Below are 27,452 nucleotides of genomic sequence, written 5' to 3'. Positions count from 1 at the left end.
GCTGTAGGAAGCATCATACTAACAAGCCGAAAATCGGCCGATCGTTCGGCGGCCGAACATTTTCGGCCGACAATCTGCACGTGTGTACGGGGCATTACTGTTAGTTTATTATGTAGATGGTTAAGTTTTAGGTTTGCATTTCCTGCCTGCTGCTCCATGTATGTTCTTTGCCAAAGAACATTAATTTTTTTTTAAGTTGTAATGCGTAAAGTTCCACTTTATCTTAACAGTACAAAAGAGAAAAAAAAAAGTATTGAATCGGAAATGACTGTTAAAACATGGAAACTGGGCGTTACCTATGCCGAACAACAAACACACTTCGGAAAACATATGTTTACAACAGGCGTTTACCACACAACCTTCATTTACAAAAACACCGCCATTTCATGGCGCAGTACAACTAATAATACAAAGCTGAAAATTAATTCTAACGAGGGCGGAAGGCGGAGCACTATAGCCGCTGCGCACAATGTCCAGAAATCATTTCCGGTGGGATATGTGGGTTGGATACACTTCCGGTGCAGTCACTGCGCAGGCGTGGCATGCGCATTGTCTTCGTTCGAGTCCCTCGTAGTGGGTGCTGGTGTGGCGCCGTGATAAAACGTTGTTGATAAGGAAGCGTTAACTGTGTGTTCGGGCATCATGGCAGAGCTCACTGCGGACTCGGGCGTTGTCTCCGAAGTTGAAACCAAGAAGTTGAGCGAGCTGCGGGTTATCGACCTGAAGGCCGAGCTGAAGAAGCGGAATTTGGACATCGGCGGGAACAAGAGTGCTCTCATGGAGAGGCTGAGGAAGGTGAGGGAGAGACGTGCTTGCAATGGTGGCCGCGTGGTGTGCAGGGACGAGAGGCCTTCATATCTGCTTATTCCTCATTAGTTTACCATGCTTAAGCCATTTTCTAAAGATGTGCATCGCTCGTGGCCTGTTATTTGAGGGAAACTCACTAAGGCTATAGCATCCAATTAGCTTCTCGCTTTCATTTTGAAAAGCAGCACTCCCTCCTTTTTCTCCCCTAGGCAAGAATGACTTTGCACTTCTAGGTCACTCTGGTGCTCATCAGATTCCTCACATGTGCTGCAGGGCTTTGGGGGACCCCCCCCCAGACATGTGACACATGTTTATGAGTGTGAGGTCCTGGATCTCAGGCTGTATGGGCTATCCCCTCCCCCACGTGTTTATTTTTTTTTATCATTTTTAGTAAATATGCGTTACATAACAACAAATACACACAGAAAAATATCAAATATATGCACATATTTGTCTTGCAATAGCATTTTATCTGTGCGTACAATTTAAGAATTAAAGTTCCGCTGTTCGCTGCAAGCGGGCTTTTTCTTTTATTGTGCAAGCGGCACGGTGTCTCAATTTTGGTTATGCTGTCATGCTGCCATGACTAATGAAGATGGCCAAAAACTGGCACACGGAAGATGTTTTTGACTGGGACCGTTGCAGGAAAGGTGAGTATTGCTTGCTTTTGTTCCACTTCGAGGGCCAGTTCACACCATGCCCTTGCATGAATCACACATACTCGCTGTTCCACTTCGAGGGCCAGTTCACACCATGTCCTTGCATGAATCGCACATACTCGCTGTGCAATTCGGACCGAATGTAAAGTTCCATTTGCAATCTGCAACAAGCGTTAATAGCTAACAGGCCGAACGCAGGTTGCAAACGCAGTGCGTTTGTCCGTGCCAGGTCACATTGTACTTTTATACTGTTTACACTTGTTACAGTGCGTTTTAAAAAGTGCATACACTACTATCGGAGCAATATTGGCCCATTCAGAATGAATGGGCTGAAATTAAAACACACAGAGCCGCATGTGGAATGTACAGCCCATTCCTGTGCAGGTATGGTGTGGACTAGCTCTTGCAGTACACAAACAATAGGGAAAAGTGTGTCGGAGCAAAAATTTACAGGGGAAAACATGATTAAAATAACAGTGAAGTACTTTATGTAGTTGTCAGAATAGTTAACAAACAAGCTACTAAATGGATAACTAACCCTGAGTATCTCCATATTATCAATTCAAAGATTACATTAGCTCCAATCTGATAGTATATGGAGGAGCAAAAGGTTTTGCCAAAAGTATATAGTATAAAAAATGTAACCTACAGCAACAAACAAGGGTAAGAAGGAAGGTATGGGGTGAGAGGGTACTCATCGTTGGCCCCGTTGTGAACACTAGCCTAAGTGCAAGTCATATACCGAAACTCCTGAGAGCTACAAAAAAAACACTCCACTTGTTCTGGATTTTTAGAGATGGTGGTGGCAGAGAGGGCAACATTAAAATCAACTGAAGTTCCTCTTAAAGAGGTTGTAAACTCGTTCAAAAATTATTTATTTTTTTTTTTTACAACCTGCAAGAGAAAGACATAATGAGCTAGTATGCATTGCATACTAGCTCATTATGAAATACTTACCTTAGAACGAGCCCCCGTCGTGCCGCTCTCTTACCTGTATGACGAGCGACATGTTCAGTCGCCCGTCTTCCGGGATCGCGGCATCCGGCCATCTGATTGGCCGGAGCCGCGGTGGCGTCACGCACGCGTGCGGGAGCCGACGGTCACGGCACGGGGCTCTGAAGGAACTGTACGATCAGCCGTTCCTTCAGAGCGCATGCGCCAGTGACGTCACTGGCTGCATTAAAGGTAAATATCTCCTAAACCGTACATGTTTATGAGATATTTACAGTACCTTTAGGTAAGCCTTATCATAGGCTTACCTATAGGTACAACTTCCTGAGGGTTTACTTCCTCTTTAAACTATGTGATGGTACTTGCTGAGATTAGGGAGTCAGCCTCTTCTGGCTGTGGTGCATTTTTGTCGTTATGCTTAAGCACTACCTCAGGTTTTACTGTAGCCCAAACAATATGTGGCGCTTCCTAAACAGTTGTGCACTCAGACATGATTGACTTACTGTTACCTTTCTGCTGGATGCTCAAAAATACTGTGGGATTGATTTACTAAAACTGGAGAGTGCAATATCTGTTGCACCTGTGCCTGGTAGCCAGTCAGCTTCTAACGTCTCCGTGTTCCATTAAGCTTTAAAAAAAAAAAAAAAACCTGGAAGCGAATTGGTTTCTATGCAGAACTGCACTGGATTTTAGACTCCAGTTTTAGTAGAGCAATCCCTAATGTATCCCATCGGTCAGTATAATCTGATTTTCTGAGGCTCCATGCACACTGGCTAAAAAAATCTTTGCATCTACAGGTGGTTTGTGTTTTGCCTGTAGAAGCAGTTCCATGTGTCGATGCACAGGACGATTACTGTCGTCTTTTGAGGTCAGCGATTAGAGGCAGGGAAAAAACCTGGTTTGCATTTCTGATTGGAGCTTTCTGGCAGAATAAACGGTTAACTCTACTTTTGTGGGGGAAAAAAATGGCACATAAAGAAAAAACAATATAGAGTATACAATTGCGACACAAATCATATTGTGATTGAATGTCCGGTTTGTGTAATTGGTTCTTAGATTTTCACAGAAGTCTGCCTAAGATACAAGTAAGATTTCTGGCACCCCCTGCAACAAAAATCTCATTTTTGGTGAGATATTCCCAATAGGAACATGTCTGATGCCTCGTACACACGTTCAGATCGTATGAAAACAAACGCTTTTGACTTGATCGCGCGATAATCTGAAGGTTAGTATGCGGCTTTCGACAGCCGATCACGACAGTTCATCCAACAAAATCCGAAGGGACAAACACGAAAACTTCTGTCATACGACAGCCTAGCGAACGACAATCGTTTTATCAGTACAGTATGTGTCCGCTAAAAATCGATAGACAAGGACCGCGCATGATCAGAAACACTAAAATAGCATGGAAAAAGCCTGGCTGCCATTGTTTTTCTTTTGTACCATCTGATACGTAGCTAAGCAACCAGGAAGCTTTTCTGGAATCGTATGAAAAAAAAATCCTACGTTTATATGCATTGTTGAATTCAATATTCGTATCATGCAACAAAATGTGAACAAGAAGTCGTCCGATTATCTGAACGTGTGTACGAGGCATTAGGGGTTGCAGGCCCAGCAGCTTTCTGCATAAGAGCCCTGTAGCTGCCACAGCTGATAATTATGAAACCACTCCCATTAGACCCACTCAGCACAGAGGAACAAACAATGCTTTCTTCAGAATAACAAAAGGTAGGTATCTGCAACTAAGTTTAAAATCCTTGCAATGTACATAGATCACCCAGAGGGAAATGTTGTTTTCTAAACAAAAGTGGAGTTACGCTTTAACTCCCCTAAACCTGCCTAAACAGTGTATTAAAAACGCTCTATTGGTATTTTTTTTTTTCTGCCAAGGGAAATGGCTTTTTTTTATTTTTTTAAAGCCCATTGCGGATGGAGCCTATAGGGTTTTTATAGTGGATTTCCACTTTGAGTTTAAAGTGGAATATCTGTTATAAGAGTTACAGCAACCCACTAGAGCAGGGGTCTTCAAACTATGGCCATCCAGTTGTTCAGGAACTACAATTCCCATCATGCCTTGTCATGTCTGTGAATGTCAGAGTTTTACAATGCCTCATGGGATGTGTAGTTCCACAACAGCTGGAGGGCCATAGTTTGAGGATCCCTGCACTAGTGTTACTCCTTTGAGCAGGATTGTACTAAGTTGACATACCTGTCATACACGTTTCCTGGTTTTACAAGGCCACGGTTATTCAAGTGCAGGACTAAGCGTGGCTTTAACAGCTTGATGAGAATGGTTGACAGTCCACCTCAAATCATGGCTAAAAATTCTTTATCCCAGTTTTCATCAGTTAAAAACAAGACCTCTGCAGAACATCAGCACACAGCCAGGTTAACACCTTGGCTTTTGGAAGCCAAGTGCTGATGGACAGAGGGTTATTAGATGGGGTCAACCACACCTTGCTTAAAGCTTCAAGTGATAGTAAAGTCTTGTTTGTTATTTTTACCAAAAAAAAGTTACTTGCCTATCCTGTGCAGTGGTTTTGCACAGAGCAGCCTAGATCCTTCTGGGTCCCTCTTTGGTGTTCCTAGCCCCTGTGTTCCTGTTGAGTGCCCCCACAGCAAGCAGCTTGCTATGGGGGCACCCAAGCCGAGCTACAGCTCCCTGTGTCCATTCAGACATGGAGCTGCGGACCGCCCCCCCCCCCCTTTTCTTTTTTGCTCACTGACAGCAGCGGGAGCCAATGGCGCTGCGCTGCCGTCTCAGCCAATGGGGGAGAGTCCCAGGCAGCCGAGACACTCTAGCAACATTGCTGGATTGAGATGGGACTCGGGTATTAGGAAGGCTCAGGGGGCTGCTGCACACAGAAGTCTGTTTATATTAATGCATAAAGACAGTGGTTCTTAACTCCTGTCCTCAGGGCCTACTAACAGGCCAGATTTTAATTATTACTTTGGGGAGATGTAGACTAGATTAGTCACTGAGCAGCAAATTCTATCACCTGTGATGTATTTATCTTGCAAACCTGGCCTGTTAATGTGTCCTGAGAACAGGATTTGAGAACCACTATATTAGGATTAAAAAAAAAACATGACTTTACAACCACTTTCATCTCCTAATTTTTTTTTTTTTTATCGTACATGGAAGATGCGTTTTGCATGGTTGGAATCACTAGGCGCATGCCCTTGTTCAGGGTTCAACAAATCCCAGGTCGCCATAACGACTAGAAATTGCATCCTGGTGCTGTAACTTTTGTCAGCCCTCTCCAGCAGTCAGCTAGTTTGAGCGTCCCCCCCCCCCCCCCCCCGTCTAATTCTGGGAGGGCATCCATTGATGTCCTACAAGAGCCCTTTACCATGTGATCAGCTGTGCCCACTCACAGCTGATCATTGTAAACAGACTTGCTGATTATCGGCAGTACTTTCCTCTCGCGCTGTCACAGCGTGAGGAAAGAATAGCCAGTAACCAGCAATTTCCGACTGGCACATTTACACTGATAATCGGTCTCCTGATTATGAGTGCAGCCTCATCGATGAAGAAAAATTATTTTCTCTTTCATTCATTGACTGACGCAGCTTCTTATCTTCTTGACCATTAGGTTATACTGCCCCCACAGGAGTGAGACACTAGGCAGAAAAAAGCTTGACTACTGACTACACCTATGGGGCATTCCCGGGGGTAAACTCCCACTCGGCTATAGGCACTCGTTTTTTTTTTTTCTGCTAGTCAGGAGTAAGGACCTAATTCCTTGCTGGAATCTCTGTTCCTGACAATTTATTTCCTTTCAGATTGAACTTTTTCCTATCTTTCTTATTTTGATCTACAATCAACTGCCTGACTGGGTGACGGACTGGATAAACTTCTAGATCCAGAGGGTCCCCCCAGTCTGGCCAGAGAGTGCATGCTGGCCTCAGCTCCGCGCTAGGTTGGCAGCGACAGCCCCGGGCTGGCCGGTGAGTTAAATGTTTCGTGAGGGCGCAAACGACCTGGCCTCAGCCTGAGTTGCAGCGTTCCTCCTGGCCGACAGCCCTCCTCCCCCATTCCGATAGAGCGGTGGTCTGTCAGGAGCGGTGGCAACCCTGTTCCTGGTATGGTAAGTAGCTGTCTCCCCCCCCCCCCCCCCCCCCCATTGAAAATAGCGGTGGCCATGTTTTTGAAGCTATATGGGTGGTGATTTCGGCGGTGGGAGCCCCTCTTCTTCCCTAATGCTGACTCTTGGATCTTTCTCTTCCTTCTCGCCGCATGGTGTGCAGTTAGCTTGAAGCTGTAAGTACCTGATCGGTGGTGGTGAGCTTTTTTGTGGGGTTTTCTTCCCTCTCTATCTGCTATAGCAGCGGTAGTGGTCTGTGTTGTGCCCTGTGGTGCCGCCAGCGCGGTGGGGGTGTCTCTAGCAGTGTTTTTACATTTTTTTTTTTTTTTTTTTTTTTTTTTGTGTCCCTCTTCACTAATTGATTCCCTGGAGCACATTTCCCCACCTGATCCCCTCGCAGAGGCAGCCGGGCGCCTCCGGTTCCCACTAATATCTGACTGCGGTCCTGGAGATGCGGTATCCTTATGAGGATTACCTGCTTAAAAAAGTGAACTGTCCCACCTGTAGTGGACTCGCCTGATTCCAGGTTAAATAAAGCCACCTTAAATCTGGTTGAGGAGTCCCTGGCCTTTAAAGATCTGGCAGATAGGAGGTCAGAGGTACTGGCCCACCATATGTTCTCTGTGGCTGGTTTGGCACTTAGGCCGGTATTTACTATTGCCCTGGTGTCGCAAATTCTGACCGAGTGGGCTAAAATTTTACGACAGGACCTGGAGGGGGAACAGTTTCCATCTGCCTTTGCAGGGCTGGCGGATCAGTTTGTCCATGGGCTATAGTCTCTGATGCCTCTTTGGATGCGGCTCCTTTGATTTGTAGACTGTCTCAGCTGTGGTCCTTAAGTATATTATCTGGCTGACATGCTGGTCTGCGGACCAGACTTCTAAGAAGGCCTTACCCGATCTCCCATTTGTGGTGGTTTGCCTGTTTAGAGCTCCCTTGGATTAAGGGCCTCACGAGGGGGACTCCTGTGTAATATGGAGGCAGAAGGGATTACAGTAATTCTGGTGGTTCCAGACTGGCCTCGCTGGTCTTGGTACGGCTGGTCTTCGATGCTCCTTGGAGACTTCCACTCGGAAGAGCAGCATTCTGCTTTACAGTCGCTGGCTTTAACGGCTTGGCCATTGAAAGCCAGGTGCTGAAGGATATAGGTTTGTCTGAATCTGTGATTCCTACACTGTTAAAGGGTAGAAAATCTACCTTAGGAAGATCTACCATCGTACTTGGAAGACAATCCTCTGTGTGGTGTGAGGTCTTTTTTGGTGGCTCGGATATTGGCCTTCCTCCAATAGGGGGTTGAGCAGCGCCTGGCCTTGAGTACCATCAAGGGCCAGGTTTCGGCCTTAGTGGTTTTCTTTATACGTCCGTTGGCCACACGTTCCACATTCCTTGGTGCGTACCTTTTCTCCAGGGAGTTCTACACTTGGCTCCTCCAGTGTTGTCTCCATTGCTGCTGTGGGACGTCAATTTTGTGCCGTCAGTTCGTCAGAAACCTCCTTTCGAAAGTCTTCGGGAGGTTCCCCTGCTTACCTTGTACCAGGAGGTGGCCTTTTTGGTGGCTGTTACTTCTGCATGCAGGGTGTCTGAGCTGGCAGTGTAATCTTGCCATTCACCTTACCTGTTGGTTCAGAGATACGGTGGTGCTACGTCCCTGCCCGTCCTTCCAAAGTTTGTCTCTGATTTCCATTTGAATGAGGACATTGTGTTGCCTTCCCCATGTCCCAGGCCTAAACATCCTAAGCCTTGCTTTCCATGGATGTGGTTCGGGGAATCAGGGTGTACCTGGCAGCTACGGAGTCTTTTAGGAAGTAACTCCCTTTTGTAGTCACGGATGGACCTCAAAGGGTTGGCTGCTTCTGCTGCGACCATTTTCAGATGGATCAGACAGACGGTGATTTAGGCCTATTCAATTAAGGTTCCTCCTTTTACCTGTTAAGGTACACTCTACTTGGGCGCTTAGTTCTTCCTGGGCCTTCTGTCATCAGGCGTCAGTGATACAGGTTTGCAAGGCGACCACTTGTTCGTCTGTGCAAACTTTCACAAAGTTTTTTCATAAGGTGGCTGTGTTGGCATCTGCGGATGCTTCATTGGCCGCAAGGTTTTGCAGGCTGCTGTTTAGAGGACCTGGTCTTTGAGGGTGTGTTGTTTGGGTTGTGCTCCATGTTACCTGGTTGGCTACGGTTTAGCCATGGGAATTTTTTTTTTTTCTGCTGTTTTCCCACCCCTCATGTTTAACACTGCTTTGGTATGTCCCAATGGTTAAGAATCAGGAGCTGTGTCTGTCAATGAATGAAGGAGAAAACTGGGATTCTTGCCTTACCTTAAAATCCATTTCTCTGATGTTCGTGGGGCACAGCACCCACCCCTCTGTGGAGTTGGCTTTCTTCTGACACTGCTTGTAACAACAAAACTGAGTGCCTATAGATGAGAATGGGAGAATACCCCCTGGGACTGCTCCAAAGCGTAGTTAAGCTTTTTCCTGCTTAGTGTCCCATTCCTGCAGGGGGCAGTATAACCCAATGATCAAGAAGATAAGAGCTGTACCTGTCGCTGAACATCGGAGAAATAGATTTTATGATAAGTCAAAAATCGCATTATTTGCAAAATTTTCCAAACAAAAAAATATATATATATTTTTAAAGATGTTTGCTCTGTTTTTTTAGGCAAAAGAAAAACCCAGTGGTGGTTGAATACCAACAAAAGAAAGCTCTGTCTGTCAAATGTCACAAATTCATGTGGGTACAGTGTTGCATGACCACGTAATTGTCATTTAAAGTGCAACAGCACTAAAGCTGAAAATTGGCCTGGGCAGGAAGGGTGTGAAAGTGGCTGCTAGGCAAGTCGTTAACTTTTTTAGTGTCACTTTTGTCTATTGTGCGTATGTAAACCTATGTTTTGCATCTGTAAAGATACACATCAGGGCTACATAAGGGGTTTTGTCGTTTAAAAAAAAAAAAAAAAAAAAAACCTGGCTCCTAGATTCAAAGCAAATTTGCCAGTCTCCTGGCTATTCTTTAGCATGGAATGGATCAGAGGTTGGGCTTGAGCCTTAAGGGTCAGGTGCCAGTGGTCTTGTTTCAGCATCCTCTGGCATCACTGGTGCTTGCAGCCAAGCCACTGTTCTCACCTTGGGGCTTTAACCTGGCATTGTCGGTGTTGCACAAACCACATTTTAAAGTGATCCTAAAGGTTTCCTTTTGGAGAAGAGGAAAAAAAATGTACCTGCCTGCTCTGTGAAATGTTTTTTCATAGAGCAGCCCCAATCCTCCTCTTCTTGGGTCCCTCGCTCCTGGCCCCTCCCTCCTGTCGAGTGCTACCATAGCAAGCAGGAGGGAGGGGTAAGTCGAGCCAACGCGCTCCGTATGTCCTTTCAGACATGAAGGGACTGTTCGGCCAGCCCCCCATCCCCTAATTGGATACCTGACTTTGCTAGCAGCGGGAGCCAATGGCACAGCTGCTATATCTCAGCCAATCGGAAGTGAGAGTCCCAGACGGCCGAGGCACTCGTGCACATCACTGGATAGAGGGGGCTCAGGAGAGGGGCTGCTACACAGGATAAAAAAAAACCTAAAACATAGAATGCATTAGGATAAAAAAAAACTTCTGTCTTTACAACCACTTTGAAGGTTATTAGGCAAACAGACTTTATTACATAGGTTGAAAAAAGACAAGTCCATCTAGCTCAGTGGTTCTCTACTGTCCAGAGGACCTACTAACAGGGCAGATTTTAAGTATTACCTTGGGGAGATGCAGACTAGAATACTGCAATCATTGAGCAGCAAATTATATCACCTGTGATTTTATTTGTTATCTTGCAACCTGGCCTGTTAGTGGGTTCTGAGGACAGGATTTGAGAACCACTGATCTAGCCCAACCAATTAAACAAAAAAGAGAACCCAACCATACAATCCCATATACACAATCCTATACCCACAGTTGATCCCGAGGAAGGCAAAAACCCCCCAGAAAAGCATAATCAAGTTTGCGCCAGCAGGGGAAAAAATTCCTTCCTGATCCCCCCCCAAGAGGCAATCTGATATTCCCTGAATCAACTTTACCTCTAAATATTAGTACCCTGTTATATTATGAACACTTAGGAAAGAATCCAGGCCTTGTTTAAAGTGATTTTCTGAGCTGGCCTGAACCCCCTTCTGGAGGGAGTCTTTTCCACATTTTTACTGCTTACTGTGAAGAAACCTTTCTGTATTTGCAGATGAAATCTCTTTTCCTCTAGACGTGAAAGTTTGCTTGCAGAAAGTGGCAATCAAAACTCCTGTTAGGATCTGTGTTCAACATTTACAAGCTGCAGCCTCATCCATGCCCTATCAGTGCATGCAGCCTCATCTGTGCCCATAAATGCTGCCTTATCAGTGCTGCCTCATCTCTGCACATTAGTGAAGAAGAAAAATGACTTATTTGCTAAATTTTATAACCAAAATGAAAAGGTGTTTTTTTTTTGTTTTTTTTTCATGTATTTAGCAAAGAATAAAAAAAAATTGTAGTAATCAAACACCATCAGAAGAAAGCTTAATCAGTCTAAAAAAATAAATGTCATTTGGGCACAGTTTTGCATGATCACGCAATTGCCTTTCAACAGTATGACAGTGCTGAAAATTGGCCTGGGTGGGAAGGCCTGGGTGTGAAAGTAACCAGTAGGCAAAAGGTTAAAAAAGAAAAAAACTGGCGCCTAGATTCAAAGCAAATTTGTCAAGCCCTGCGTTAACAAAGAATTGCCAAAAGTGCTACTAGTTCATTTTCGGTGTATAAAGGTGGCTATACACGATACCAGGGTTTCTCAACTCCGGTCCTCAGGGCACACTAACAGGCCAGATTTTAGGTATTACCTTGGGGAGATGCAGACTAGAATACTGCAATCACTGAGCAGCTAATGATATCACCTGTGATGTATTTCAGTTTTCTTGCAACCCTGGCCTGTTAATGTGCCCTGGGGACCGGAGTTGAGAAGCACTGCACTATACAATCTCCTTTAAATTTTCCAAAACCATGTAATCGGAGGACACACCATCTATCCAATCACGCAGGCCCTTGTACTACATAGTTGCTTGAAGGTCTAAAGGAGTTTGTACAATCCGATTGTATGGTGAACTTCAGATAAAGGACACACTTTAGATAAAGGACACTTCTGTTTTCAGTACTACAGCTCTATCTACGTAGGCTGTTATCGGATCGCTCAGCTCCTGCACACTCTGCTAAATGAAAGATTTATGCAAGATGAAATTAAGGTGAAAAAAAAAAAAGATGGCGGAGCATTTAGTGAGAACATTTGATTGCATGAACTTGCGAACATGGGTGGATGAGCCATCTTCTGCAGGGGTGGGGAGGCAGATGCAGGTTCAGGGTGTGTTAATGAGGTCAGCTGATAACCCCCCCCCCCCCCGTGTCTTACTGGTTTTCACAACCTAAGGCAGTAATACAGAAGTTTTCCATAGATCAAACTGGATGGTGAGGTAAAGGCTGCTCTTGAAAAAATAGAAAGCCTTTTCTTTTTTGCAAAAAGAGGTACATTATTGCTATATTGGTACATAGGGGGCTGGAATTTAGAAAATAAAAAGGGTGAACTTAGCCTTTAAAAGCTTCAAAAAAGCTTGCTGAAAGCTCTGCAAGTGCTTTTTCAAATCTTGTTGTTCACGCTGCTTTTTATACTATCTGAATCCTGTGTGAAACAGGCTTGTATACGTTTAAAAATCTAAAGCAGTGTTTTTTGTTCTTTTTTTTTTTTTTTTTTTTTTAGAGGGGCTCCAAGGTCCTGCAGAAAACACAAATACTGTAGCTGCTGACTTTGAATATTAGGGCAATTACCTGTCCAGGAATCCTTGCGGCTTTAGAGCCGGCCCCCTACTGTGCAAAGCATGCTGTGCTCTCTCATTGGACGGGCTGCAGGGGAAGATGGGAGGCTGAACTTCCTGCTAAGTTCGCTGAGGCCAGGTGCCAAATGTGGCAGTGGAGGAGGCAGACAAGCTGAGCTTCGGCTTTTAGCGGGAAATTGGCATTAGGAAAGGAAGCTAAGAGCCTCATCTTTTAGGAGAATGCTGTTGCTATGCATTATTATATATTCAAAGTAGGGCTGCAACTAACGATTTATTTTCATTATCGATCGGATAATAACGAAAGTAACTGGTTTCCGTGCTACTGTTGGCTCAAGTAAGCGGGGAAAACTACCAGGAAGGTCGTTATACTTATGGGCAGCGGAAGAGGGGGGGGGCACCTTATGGGCAGCGGAAGAGGGGGGCACCTCTCCCGCTGCCCATAAGTGATCCCGCGGCAAATCCGCTGCTGGGACTATTCTTATGTGAAAGAGGACTGCCGGCCGAGTAAAAAAATTCCAGGGTTATGGCATTTATCTGCTGCCATAACACCGGTATTTAACATCAAAGTACCAATGTAAAACGTGGGGTCCGGAAAGGGTTAAAGTGGTTGTAAAGGCTCCAGGTTTTTTTACCTTTATATATTCAATGGGTAAAGCTGAAAGGCCGGCCTTCAGTGTGCAGCTCCCCTCAACCCACCCTAAAACGAATCCAAGCCTGATTCAGAGATGTGCATGAGAGCCAAGGCTCGCCCAGGTCTGTTCCTCCTCATTGGCTCTTACTGCTGTCACAGCAAGTGAGGTGGGAAGTGGAGTTGAGCTGCGCTTTGTCTTACCGACACACATAGCCAGCTCTGGTGTGAGAATGCAGGTGAGCGGCTGGCTATGGGTGCACTTGGCAAAGGGGTGGGGGACCTGAACAGGAGGATCGGGCCTGCTCTGTGCAAAACCACTGCACAGAGCAATTAAGTATATGTTTGTTATAATGAAATACAAGGACCCTCCCCAATCTTAGCCGTCATTGTGGCCACACCTACAAAATTTTTTGCATGACAGTACACTTTAATTTGGAGGATGATTCTCTGAGCTTTTTCTCCCTTCCCTCTCCTGTCTGTGACAGTGATATTAAGATATGTGAATATTTTTTAACAAAAAATTTGTATTCAAATTTATTTAAAGGCTATTGAAGAGGAGGGAGGAAACCCAGATGAAATATGTTCTGAGACTCCAAGCAAAAAGACCCCAAAACGAAGTGGAAGAGGTAAATGTGAAACCATGGCATTCCTATTGATCCTCCAAGGTTACTGCGGATAGTAGATTCTCTGACCATGTGTTCTAAAGCTGGATACACACTATTCAACTTTTGTGGTTAGATTTCCTTCAGATTTACCTTTTTCTATGTAGTGCAAGGGCCGGCCAGATTGCATACAAATTGAAAGTGTTGAGGTTTGACTTCATATTATATGGTTTTGGTAAGTCTGAAGGAAAAAGTCTTCAGAAAATCTTAGTGTGTATGGCCCTTAAGCTTTTCATATAAAAAAAAAAAAGAGAATGTGTGCTCATGGTAGATTAAGGCTGGCCATACATTATACAATTTTCTGTCCAATTTTTCTTTAAATTCACCTTCAACTATGTAGTGCAAAGTCTTGCCTAATTGGATACAATTGAAAGTGGTGTTTAGTTTTGACCTCATATTATATGGTTTTTGGTAAATCAAACTGAAAATTGTACAAGAAAATGAAACGTGTATGGCCAGCCTTAAATCTCTTTTGTATGACAACTTATTTTTCTTTGTATCTTAAAAGTGATAATTTGAGGCTAGACATATGGTAACTGCAATAGCCGCTGACGTGTTCTCTTGCTTCACTACCTAGTGAGTCACCGGCTTGGAACCTCCACTGACACTTCAGATGATGTAGCAGCAAAATGTATGAAGTCTCTAATTTTAAAAGTACTCCTCTTGAGTTACACACAGTGCAACTAAACATTATAGTGTATATAAGTTCAAGTGTGACCAGCGCTATGGAGTATTTACGTGTAACCATCAGGTGTAAGCTGCCGCCAACCTACCCCTGGAGATCCAAGGGTCCAATAGACAGATAAAAAGTGATGTTGGTGTATGGCGTTACCTGCTCAAGAAAAATGTGGATATGGTGCCTTACTGTGCAATGTGTGGGAAAGTGTTGGCTACGATCAGTACACATATTCCTTATGCATTCCAATAGTACCTTAAAAATTATTCTGTGTAAGGTGCACCGTGCAAAACAAAAACAAATTGCTGTGCAAATGATGATGCCTTTACAAAGTGCTAGTGCAACGGAAAGAAATACTTTAACAGTGCTCAGTTAATGTGCATTTTCCAAACTTTATTAAGTGTGCTTACTTGTGTAGCTAGTACAGATGGATGGGATGTACTATATCAATACTTATGTGATGTCCTCTGTCCAGAGGATGTGATACTGGTCAAAATATAAGTGCTATCGTGCTGGATTAATAATAATTTACATGGGTGGTGGAAAACTAAATAAATTTATTATTTCTAAAGGGGAGATTACTCCCAGTGCTCTGTGCCAAAACCGTGAACACCAGTTACTCCCGGTGTAAATAACCGGATTCGGTGAGGGTGTTGATAGTGTGGCCCCCCCACTAGGTATTGCACTCACTCCTCCGAATTCCCCTTTTCAACGGGGGTGCTGGCTTTTGTATATAGTCCTGGATATTTAGGTCTTGTGGGTCTTGGGCTTCCCGGGTGTCCATAGCAGGATCGGCTATGGGTCCCTTCCTTTTATTTGGTGAAACGTGTAGGGCGGAGTTTACAGCATCAACGTCACTTCCCGCTAGGGAAGCTCGTATCGTGGAACGCAGAAGTGTCTCAGCGTTTCCCCGCTGAATAGTGTTTATCCTATTGTGAGTTTTACTGCACTTTGCTTTATTATAATCTTGCATACTACGCCATGGGGGGATCCATTGTTTGTTCTTTGAGCCCACCAAACCCAATGGACCTCCAGGGAAGGGACCCATAGCCGATCCTGCTACGGACACCTGGGAAGCCCAAGACCCTTGAGATCTAAATATCCAGGACTATATACAAAAACCAGCACCCCCGTTTAAAAGGGGAATTCGTAGGGGTGAGTGCAATACCTAGTGGGGGGCCACGGTATAGGCACCATCAACACCCTCACCGAATCCAGTTATTTACGCCGTGAGTAACTGGTACTCATGGTTTTGGCACAGAGCACTGGGAGTAATCTCCCCTTTAGCAATAATTTTATTTAATTTTCCATTACCCATGTGAATTATTAATTCAGCACGATAGCACTTATATTTTGACCAGTATCACATAAGTATTGATAGTACATCCCATCCATCTGTACTATCTACACCAGTAAGCACACTTATTAATAAAGTTTGGAAAATGCACATTAACTGAGCACTGTTAAAGTATTTCTTTCCGTTGCACTTAGCACTTTGTAAAGGCATCATCATTTGCACAGCAATTTGTTTTTGTTCTGCACGGTGCACCTTTTATACAGAATTATTTTTAAGGCACGATTGGTATGCATAAGGAATATATGTATTTATTTTATTTATATATTTATTGACTTTATTTCTGGTTATGGTGGATTACGAAGTGTAGCCAACACTTTCCCACACATTGCACAGTACGGCACCATATCCACATTTCTTTTGAGCAGGTAGTGCCATACACCAACATCACCTTTTATTAAACTTAATAGTGGCCTTATGCTGTTCTATACAACCTCTGCCTCATTTTGCCTTGGACAGTCTATGCCTCAAATTGTATTAAAATATTTTAATACACTATTTTAGTAGTCAGCTAGTTTTGTATTTTCCCATCTTTAGCACGAACAATTTGCAATTTATTGAGCACCTTACATTAAGTGCAGTTGAAAGGAAGGAAGTCATTTTTATGCCATATTTTGTTTTGTTTGGAGTAGTTCGAAAACAAGAGGAGGAAGCTGAAGATAATGGCTTAGAAGAAGATTCAGGAGATAGCCAGGTAGTATATCTTGAATGTGGATAGATGTGTTGCTGCAAAATAATTGAAATGGGTTTCTGCTTTACGTGTAGTTTTATGCAATTTCCTCTTCATATTCAAAAGAAACACCTGAGTGTCCTAATTCCTTCCGATTTTTTTTAATTTTTTCCCTTGGGAGATCTGCAATCAACTGCCAGACTAGGCGACAGGCTGGATAATCTAGATCCAGTGGTCACCCCAGTCTGGCCTGCGAGCGCGCAGACCTCAGCTCCACGCTAGGTCGGCCACGACATAGCCCCACTGAACGGGGGCTGGCCTGCGAGGTAAACTCCTCACGAGGTCTCATACGATTGTGGTCTTGGCGTTCCTCCTGACCAACAGGCCCCCCATTTCGATGGAGAGGGGTTCTGTCTGGAGCAGTGCCTGCCTGGTTCATGGTATGGTGATTAGCTGCCCCCCCCCCCCCCTGTAGGGGTTTGCGGTGAACGTGGGTCCCTCCTTGGGGCGGTCGGATTCCTGGGTTCCCCTCCTTCCCGCAGGCACCCCTCCCTTGCAATGTCCCTCATCCCCCCTCCCCCCAATCCATGCTGGGGCTTTTTGGGTTGTCTGGCCACTTTCAATGGATGGGTGCGGAGGTGGGGGGGGGGCGCAGCTGGACAATCGATTTGTGGTGGGAGCCTGTTTCTATGGGTGGTGAGTCTGGGGTCCTCTCCGTCTGCTGAGGATCGCTTGGGGCTTTGTGACTGGCGACTGGGTGGTGCTGCCAGCGCGGTGGGGGTTGTCCTTTAGCAGTGTTTTACACCTTTTGTGGTGTCCCCCTGGTGACTCATGAAGTCTTTGGAGCACATTTCCTCACCTGATCCCATGTCTGAGGCTGCGGGACCCTCCGGGTCCTAACCATACATCCTTGCACTGATGGCGGTTATGGAGTCCATTAAGTCCTGGGTGGGGGTGGCTTACGGGTGAGCAAAAGCACCCCCTTGCCTCATCTGTGCCATCAGATCCTGAATCTGATTCGGCAGACGTGGGTCACCCTGCTGGGTTTGCAACCACGCGCCTAGAATCCTCTGATAGTGAGGATGATTCTTGCACATCTGCGACCACGCATGAAAAGGCGCTGCTGGATGGCCGGCCAGTGAGCGTGTGCAGGCCTTAGCTCCGCGTTATGTTGGCCGCGACTTAGCCCCACTGGAGGGGGGCTGGCCTGTGAGTTTAACGTCTTGCATGGGCCCACATGACCTGGTCCAGGCCTGAGTCGCAGCGTGCCTCCTGGCCGCAGCACCCCATTTCAATGGAGAGGTGGTCTGCCTGGAGCGGTGCCCATCCGAAGGTATAGTGAGTAGTGTCTTCCTCCACCCCCCTCCCTGGTGGCCAGTCAGGGTGGATGTGGCCCCTCCCCTGGGACAGTTGGACCCCCGCTAAGGATCCCACATGCCGTACTCCCTATATGTCAGGGTCCCCTGTAGACCACCCCCCGATTTACCATACACCTAGCCACCCCCCCCAGGGGTGGTCATACCTGATCATCTGTGGGGTGTTGAGGGCCTGGTGATAGGGGCCGAGGGGGGCACCACCGGCAGCCGAATGCATGGTTTTATGGAGTGCTGTCCTGGTGGGGGCGCCTGGCCCCCCTTTACTTGCCGAATGTCCCCTGTGGGTCCCGGGAGCCGCATGCAGCCGCCATTTTGCCGTGGGTGGCTGACCGTACATATGGCGGCCACGTTTGTGTAGTCCGGCGGCCATTTTCTTAGGTTTTCCCATTGACTAAAGTGACGGCCATGTTTTTTTTTAGAGCTTTGGGGACAGTGATTCTGGTGGTGGACCTCGACTGACTGACTCCTGGAATTCCTCTTCCTTTTCTGATCGCAGCATGTAGACAGTGTACAGCGCTCTGATCTGTGCTGACCAAGGTGGTGAGTGATTGTGGGGAATACTCCTCTCTCTGCTATAGTAGCCATTCATGTTTGCTGGGACTTTTAGTGCCGCCAGTGTGGCGACAGGGGTTATTTGGCATTGTTACTATTTTTGCTCTCTGTAACATGAAGTCCCTGAAGCAGATTTCGCCCCTTGATCCTATCTTAGAGGCAGCAGGCCCTTCTAGGTCCCAGTCCACCCTGTCTGAAATGGTGGCGGCTCTGGAATCCTTAGTGTTCAAGGTTGGGGTCCTACAAGAGAACCAGCAAAAAGCGTCCACTGCCTTCACCTGTCTCTTTGGTTTCTGAGTCTGATCTGGTCTCCGCGGACGGGAGTCACCATTCTGGGTCTGCATCCACGCACCCGGAGTGCTCGGATAGTGAGGATGATTCCTCTTCTGCTACAGCCGCTCATAAGAGAGCTGGTGGAGGCACGGATTGTATCAGAGGGGGAAATGTTAAAAATGGAGGCTGAGTTGGAGGCACCAGTCCCCTGTGGTACCCACAAATCCTCTAAAGCGGCAAAGGTTTTTCCTTTTCCTGCTTATTTTGACAAAATTGTCGCAAATCAGTGGGGTTGCCCTAAACGCAATGTGGTGGTTCCTAAGCGTTTCGCGAGGTGGTACCTCTTTGAAGAGTCCCTGGTTTAAAAAAAATGGACGGTCCCTCCTGTGGTGGATTCCCCGGTTTCCAGACTGAACAAATCCACTCAGGTTCCTGTGGAGGAGTCTCCACCTTTTAAGGACCCCTTTTGATAGGAAGGCGGAGACCTTGGTCCACCACATGTTTACTATGGCCAGTTCGGTCCTTAGGCCGGTGTTCACCATTGCCTTGATGTTCCAGACTGACAGAGTGGGCTAAGCTTTTGCGCCAGGACCTGGAGGGGGAACGGTTTCCCTCTGCCTTTGGGAAGCTGGCGGACCAGATAGTCCAGGAGCCACAGTTTTATCCGTGATGCCTCTCTGAATGCGGCTCCCTTAGATTCTAGGGTGTCTGCAGTGGTGGTCCTTTGGCGCATGATATGGCTGAAAGGCTGGTCTGCGGACCAAGCTTCCAAAAAGGCCTTGGTGGATCTCCCCTTTTGTGGGGGATCGCTTGTTTGTGTCTTCCCTAGATTAAATCATTCAGGGAGTTGCATGAGGGAAAAGACATGAGATTCAAGACAGGTGGGTCCACGAGCTGATTCAGTCTGGCTACAAGATCGAAATTCAGTTTTCTCCGGAGACTGTTTTTTTCCTTCCACCCTGCATTTATCCCCAGATCGCCTGCATGGTCACTTTGGGGTGGTACAAGATTTGCTACTGCAAGGGGTGATGGTACCGGTTCCAAGCTTGGAATGTTTTTGGGTTTTTTTTTTTTTTTTTCCAAACCTGTACACGGTTCCCAGAAAGGAAGGCAAAGTTCATCCACTCCTGGACCTCAAACCCCTGAACCGCTTTGTGTGGGTACAGAAGTTTAGGATGGAGTTCATCCGTTCGGTGATGGCATCTCCATCAAGGGGATCTTCTAGCCTCTATAGATGTCAAGGACGCTTACCTCCATATCCTGATATGTCGGGCATCAGCGTTTCTCAGCTTTGCCATGGGCAAGGAGCATTATCAATTTGTGGCGTTACCCCTTTGGTCTCGCTTCAGCTCCTCGGGTGTTCACAAAAGTGTTAGCCTCGGTACTAGCATTGTTGCGACAGTGGGAGGGATTGCGGTGCTGGGAACTTGGATAATCTTCTGCGAGCAGAGTCTGACTGCTCTACAAGATGACCAGGACATCACTGTACGGACTCTGTAGGTGTTTGGTTGGAATTTTTAATCTTCCAGAAGTCTGCTCTGGTTCCGTCCACGTTTGACTATCTGGGTCTGACTCTGGACTCTGCCTCAGCCAGGGTGTTTCTTCTGCTGGACAAGCTCCAGGAGATGCAGGATGCTATTAGTCTTCAGTTGTCAAGCAGTCGGTTGTCTCAGGACTTGCATGTGGGTGCATGCATGTGGGTGCATGGGTCTGATGGTGTCTACCTTTTGGCGTGGTTCCTTTTGCACAGTTCCACACGAGACCTCTGCAGAGAGATTCTTACCAAGTGGGGCAAGAATCCAGTCTCTAGACAATCTGATCCTGTTTAGTCGGGGTACGAGAGGGTCCCTGATCTGGTGGCTTCGCTCTTCAGTACAGGGGGAAGGAAAGATTTTCCATGTTGGATGGTGGTCACCACGGATGCCAGCCTGTTCGGGTAGAAAGCTATTTTGGGGACGGTTTGTGCTCAGGGGGTCTGGACACTGGAGGAGTCCAGACTACCAGTCAACATACTGGAACTTCGGGCGATCAGACTGTCTGGTCCATTGGATGGTTTGTCTTCAGGGGTGTTGGATACGGATTAAATCGAACAATGCTGTGGCATGTCAATCACCCAGGGGGCACAAAGTGTCCTTGTGGCTTGAGGTAGCCAGCATTCTAAGGTGGGCGGAACGTTTCCTTCCAGTTCTCTGCCGTGCATATTCTGGGGCTGGCAAATTAAATTGGCAGGCAAATTTACCTCAGTTGACAGTCCTTGGGACTAAGGGAGATGTTTCACCAGCTATGTCTCCAGGGGGTAACTCCCGAGGTGAACCTGTTGGCCTCTCAACAGGAAGGAGCAGAGATTCACAGCTTGCTACAAGCTAACGATGCTCATGGACTCCTGGGATTGATAACTCCTCTCCCAGGAGCAAATGCAAAGCAGGAAATGATGTAGGCGGCCGCAGCGCAATAAGCAGGAAGTGAAGAGATTTTTCAGCAAAAATAAGTTAAAGGAACCGAAAAATACATGAATAGTCAAATCACTTTCAGCATGTAAAAAAGTTTAATAAAGGAAAGTGGAAAATGTGGCCGGAACTCTGCTTTTAAAATCACACCTTCAAACTCGCTGATCCCCTGGCTGCAGCACAGATAATCTCCTCTTCTCACTGACAGGATCTGTGTGAGGAGAAGAGGAGATCAAAGCCTTTACAACGGCTGTATTTACATTACATGACGGCTGTGATTGGACACAACCGTCATGTGATCAGGAGGGCCAATCACAGGGCCCTCCTGCCAAAACTTGTTGCTATGTGTCCGAGGGACACGGGCACATCGAGATTGCGCCGCTGCGCGTGCCCGCGGCGAAGCGATCTCGCTCCATCTGCAGGACGTTCGGGAATGTCTGATCAGAAGGACGAGACTCCCACCCGGCCGTATATGTACAGTGGCTGGGTGGGAGGTGGTTAAAGATGGAGAATGCTGCTGATGTAGCCATGGACTTGGCTGTGTCGTTTTGGTATGCATAAGTCGCATCGTACTCCAACGTGTTTTCTTATGTGCCTTATTTTGACAGTTTTTTTCTGTAAAGAATGGGAATGGCCAAAATTACTCTCTGGTCCCCAAACGTTTTTGCTTTACGTTACCCCTTTGAGGAGTCCCTTTTTAAAGTGGGCTAGTCCTAGTCCACCAGTGGTGGAACCCCCTGTTTCCAGGTTGAATATAGCAACCATCCCAGTAGAGGAATCCCCGTCCTTTAAGGACCCTGCTGATAAGGAAGCTGTGGCATGCAGCACGTTTACTTTGGCTGGTTCGGCATTGCGGCCAGTCTTTCCTTCAACCCCGGTGTCTGACCCTAATTGAATGAGCCAGGCTTTTGCGCCAGGGCCTGGCGGGTGAGCAGGTCCCTGCTACTTATGTTGATTAGGCGGATCAGTTGGTCCATGGGTGGCAGTTTATTTTTGTTGCAGCTTTGGATACAGCTCCTGTGTTGTTCAAACTTTCGGTTTCAGAGGTGGTGATTTAGATGCGTGCTGTAGCTTAAGAATCTTAAGAATTGGTCCGCAGACGAAACCTCTTAAGCTCTCAATTATCTGCCCTTTCAAGGCGACCACCTGTTTGGGGCTACCCTGGATGACCTCATTAAGGGTATCATGGGGGGGTAGTACCTTCCTGCCACAGTCAAGGAAAGGGAAGGAGCCTCTCCTCAGATGGAGGCCCTCCTTCTCAGCTCATAGAAATATATTTTCTCTTACGTCCTCTGACAGTCGCTGCCCACTCATACAATCTGCACGTCTGGCTAAACAGAAGATTTTGTTAGAATATTTACAAAAAATTTGTATAGACACACCTACAGGGGGCTGTCCCTTCTGGTCAATACCCCCAGCTAGCCTCATTCCCAATTTAGTTTGCTGCTGCCTAGCTTAGGAGTAGGCTGGCTTTTCCCTGGCTGGGGCTGCGGTCTCAGCTTTTTTCTTATTTTTATGTTTTCTCTCTAGAAAAGTGTTTTTTCTTTTTAAAAGATAGCTTTTTATTTTTTCCTGCGCTTAGTTAGTCGGACTTTTGAAGACTACAGCGTTTGCGGGGCTGGGAATGGCACTGGTTATTTTAGAGCCTTACGGAATCCCAGCCTGCCATCGAGCGTTAGCAGGTTATTGGTACACCCATGCCTCGCAAACGACTATGTCCCTGACCTCAGGGTCGAGCCTGCGAAGTTGCTCTCTTTGCCGGGATGTCTCAACTGTGGTACACCCGCGTGTTGCTAGCGTCCCCTTTGGCTGACGGCACCACCATTAAGAGTGGGAGGCTTCCTGTCACAGAGCGGTACCCACGTTTTCGCTGGACCGGTGAGTACCATGCTACCCCTGTCTCTGGCATTGTCTGTCGGGGTGTTCATGTAGGTGAGGTCCCTGTGTGTCTCTTCCTGGTCCCTGCGGGGGCGCTGTGGCGGTTCCACCGCTGTATGGGGGGGTTGCGGGGGTCTCCTATGTCCCTGAGGTGCTTGTGCAACTATTTGGGGAACAGAACATGGTGTGTGGGGGCCGCAATCGGCGCGAAACCGCGCGGGCGCCATTTTAGGTGTGGGCAGGCTGTTTGGCCTCATTGTGAGGGCAGCAGCCATTTTCTACTATGCTGTTGGTGCCGACCGGGCGCCATCTTTATTGTGGGCGAGATGTCCTTATGTGGACGGCGGCCATTTTCCCATAGCTTTTCCCATAGACTTGTATTGGCAACCATTTTTTTGTGGCTCAGGGCTGTGTCTGCCTCTAGAGGCGTGAGGTCACTTCTCTCTCTTCACATTCAGATCGATTCAGCAGCGTGGCAAGTATAGCACACTGAGGGGGGTTTTTATTGTGTTTCCTGGCCAGCATTCCTGCTAGCATTCATTTTTTGCAGTTTCCTATAGCACAGTACTTGCTCTCCATTTGCGGTGGGGACCGCAGGATTTGCCGATTTTAAAGGGCCGGCATCATTTAAATGGAGATTGCTATTATGGAGTCCCAGGATAGCAAATTCCTCCCAGATCTGGTGGAGGGTTCAGGTACTCCTGAATCCTCTGCTATAGTTTCCCTTACTGCTGCACTTGCGACTTTAGCGTCAAAAGTGGATTTGTTGATGTCTGACCGGGCTTCTAGGAAAAGGCCTATGCCCTGTCTTCTGATTCGGAGCCAGATTTGGTTGCCACTGACAGCGTACCCCCTGAGGGGTTTCAGTCCTCAGTTGGATGTGAAAGAGGAGGATCCTCCTGTTAAGGTCGATCTCCAGTGCCACTCTGTTGCACGATCTGTCGATCACGGTCCAGACGCTCCAGGAGTTCGGGTGGACCATCAATTTTCAGAAGTCGACTTTGTCCCCTTCTGTTCGCCTCCCTTACCTGGGGATGATTCTGGACTCCGCCCAGGCGTAGGTCTTTCTTCCGGAGGACAAGCTCTGTATCCTGCAGGACGAGGTCAGGTCCCTCATGGACGAGTTCTCCTCGCTTCGGACCTGCATGCGGTCCCTGTGCTTGATGGTGTCTGCTTTCGAGGCGATCCCATTTGCACAGTTTCACACGAGATCTCTTCAAGCAGAGGTTCTGGTCTGGTTGGACAGGCATCCTCAGTCCTTGGAAAGGAGGATTGCTTTGAGCTCCAAGGTCAGATCTCCTGTGGTGGCTCCAGTCTCCGGCTCTGAAGGAAGTCCTTTCGTCCGTTGCTATGGACTGTGGTCACCACGGGCGCCAGCCTGTCGGTTCTGGGCAAGTTGTCTGCCCAGGGCACTTGGTCGGAGGGGGATTCCTTCCTGCCGATAAATGTCTTTGAACTCCGTTGTTCGGATCGTCTTCGGGGCTGCCCAGTGCGTGTGCAGACGGACAACGCAACTGCGGTGGCTTACATCACCACCAAGGGGGGCACCAGAAGTGCCCGGGCAGCCAAGGAAGTGGCCAAGATTCTGTCCTGGGCCGAGAAGCAGGTCCTGTCGATTTCGGCAGTTTACATTCCAGGTGTGGAGAACTGGCCGGTCGGACTATCTGAGTTGCCAGACCCTGGACCAAGGGGAATGGTCCCTCCACCCGGAGGTTTTTCAGATGCTGTGTGCGCGGTGGGGATCCCCGGACGTGGATCTGTTTGCGTCTCGTCTCAACAACAAGGTGGGAAGGTTCGTGACACGAACGCGCGACCCTCTGGCGGATGCCCTGGACGCGTTGGTGGTGCCTTGGAATCGGTATCGGCTGATTTATGCCTTTCTCCCGATTCAGTTGTCCAGATTCCTCCACAGGTTGGTCTCGAAACCGAGGTTGGTGATTCTGGTGGCCCCAGACTGGCCGCGTCGGTCTTGGTATGCGGACGTCGTGCAACTGGTCGTCGAGCCCCCCTGGCGGCACCTGCTAAGACTATCTTCTGTCTCAAGGGCCGATCTTCCATCCTGCTTTACAGTCGCTGGCTTTGACGGCGTGGCTGTTGAAGGCCAGGTCTTGAGAGACAGAGGTCTCTCGTCGGCGGTCGTTCCTACCTTGCTCAAGGCCAGCAAGGCCTCCTCAGGTAAAATTTATTATCTTACCTGGAAGGCTTATTTCGCCTGGTGCGAGTTGCAGGGGTTCCATCCACGCTCCTTTTTGGTGACAAGAGTGTTGGCTTTCCTGCAATCTGGTGTGGAGCTGACCACTATAAAGGGCCAGTTGTCTGCGCTGGCCATTCTTTTTCAGCACCCTTTGGCGTTGAATTCCTTGATCCGCACCTTCGTTCAAGGGGTGCGTCATCTGGCTCCCCCTAGGAGGGCATCCTTGGGACCTGAATTTGGTTCTGTCCGTTTTGCAACATCCTCCCTTTGAGAACATCCGGGAGATTACTCTGCCGGTGCTGTCACGGAAAGTTGCCTTCTGGTGGCGATCACATCTGCTCGCAGAGTGTCGGAGTTGGCGGCCCTGTCTTGCCGCTGCCCCTATCTGGTTGTTCATAGGGATAAAGTGGTCTTGCAACCTCATCAGTCCTTTATTCCGAAAGTGGTTTCGGATTTCCTTCTCAACAAGGACATTGTCTTTCCTTCACTGTGTGCGAAGCCTAAGCATCCTTTGGAGTTTGCCTTGCATTCCTTGGATGTGGTCCGGGCGATCAGGGTTTACCTGTCTACTGAATCCTTCAGAAAGTCAGATTGTCTTTTTGTCCTTCCTGAGGGACCTCGGAAGGGTACAGCTGCGTCTGCGGCAACCATTTCAAAATGGATCAGGCAGACGATTGTACAGGCCTATTCAATTTGGGATAAGGTTCCTCCTTTACCTTTCACAGCGCACTCTACCAGAGCGATTAGTGCGTCTTGGGCCTTCCGCCATCAGGCGTCGGTGACTCAGGTGTGCAAATCGGCGACCTGGTCGTCCGTGCATACCTTTTTTACAAAATTTTACAAACTTGATGTCTTTGCATCAGCGGATGCCTCTTTTGGCTGCAAAGTTTTTAGTGCGGCAGTGCCTTAGGGGAGACAGGGTAGTTTTGGCCTGTCTCCTCCTGTTGGGGTTACCTCCTTTTTTTTTTTTTTTTTTTTTTTTTTTTTTTTTTTATTTGTTTTCCTGGGTTTTCGCTCCTGTTGAGCTTTCTTGTTGCCCAGTGTTTACCTTTCTGGTTCAGAAAAGGTTCTTTTCTCTGACCTGGGTGCTGCGTTGCCTTTCTTGACGGTTACGTTTTCCCACCCCTCACATCTACACTGCTTTGGGACGTCCCAGACGTGCAAATTGTATGAGTGGGCGGCAACTGTCAGAGGACGTAAGAGAAAACTGAATTTTTGTAAGAACTTGCCATAAAATTCTTTTCTCGGAGTCCTCTGACAGTCCCCGCCCCTCTTTTGGGGTTTGTGGATCTCTATACTGCTTGCTACCAAACGGAATTGGGAATGAGGCTAGCTGGGGGTATTGACCAGAAGGGACCGCCCCCTGTAGGTGTGTCTATACAAAGTTTTTGTGAATATTCTAACAAAATCTTCTGTCTAGCTTACTCCTATGGAGAAGGCCAATACCCAGACGTGCAGATTGTATGAGTGGGCGGCGACTGTCAGGACTCGGAGAAAATAATTTTACGGTAAGTTCTTACAAAAATTCTATTTTGTGCCCCTGGGATGGAGAATAAGGGAAATGGATCTTTCAAATCTTCACCGGAAGGTTCCAAGCAACCTTGGTCCAGGTAAGCCTAGAGCTAGCTTCCCTGGACCAGCAGACAAGACTCCCATCAGCATGAAGGTCTGCCCTCACCCATTATTGGGGTGGGAGGACATCTTCGCTGGTTTCTGGCCCCGTGGACGACTTTGGTGAGTGTCAATGAGATCTGTGAAATGTTTCTTTTGGGGGGTACCCAGAAAAGAGAACAAAGCTTGTCCTTTTCAGGTTTAGATCCTGAGTCTCCTTGTGCGGATTTAATTTCTGCAAAGGTTCAGGTGATGTCCAAACTACCTAAGGTCCCTCCTATTCCTGTCCAGGGAATTGATTTACCTTGGTCTGATTCTATTTCTGACCAGGGTGGTCTTTCCTCTCCACAATCTTCAGGGACCACAGGCTGTGATTCACTGGCTGCTGTCAGATAGTTCTCTCTCCCATTTTGCATACAGGTTCTGAGTCTGGCGGTATTCCACCTTCAAGACAGTTCTGTTTTGCACAGTCTTACAATGCAGCTCCTTTTTTAACAGGTTTGGCTCTGTAGGAGGATATCAATGTTCGTGTCGAGGTCATGGGGTCCTCTGACAGACGCAGGCATCCAAGGACCACGGTAAGGCCAGTATCATCCTCGGCTAAGGCTTCTTCCGCAGTTCCTGGGAGGAATCAAGAACTAGGATCTTCCAATTATCCTGGTGGCTGTAAACGTCCCTTGGGGACTTCCTGTCAGAGAAGACCAGTTGTCTCAAGGTCTGACCTACCATCCTGCTTTACAGTCACTAGTTTTAATGGCTTAGCTATTGAAAGCCAGGTACTGAGGGATAGAGGTCTGT

General features: G+C 47.3%; 1 protein-coding gene across 1 annotated transcript in view; it reads left to right on the top strand.

Annotated features, from left to right (window-relative positions):
- Positions 1-529: 529 nt before the first annotated feature.
- The window catches only part of LOC309547132 (scaffold attachment factor B1-like), a 119,083-nt gene continuing 92,160 nt past the window's right edge, over positions 530-27,452 (top strand). The window contains exons 1-3 of the mRNA XM_082246922.1: positions 530-795; positions 13,506-13,587; positions 16,286-16,347. Of these exons, the coding sequence (XP_082103048.1) occupies positions 643-795; positions 13,506-13,587; positions 16,286-16,347 (297 nt within the window). The 5' untranslated portion in view covers positions 530-642. The remainder of the gene's footprint in view (positions 796-13,505; positions 13,588-16,285; positions 16,348-27,452) is intronic.

This window comes from Pelophylax lessonae (assembly GCF_965119305.1).
Source record: "Pelophylax lessonae genome assembly, chromosome: 1".
Classification (NCBI taxonomy): Eukaryota; Metazoa; Chordata; class Amphibia; order Anura; family Ranidae; genus Pelophylax; species Pelophylax lessonae.
Note: the sequence above shows the minus strand (reverse complement) of the source record. Positions and strands in the feature narration are given on the sequence as shown.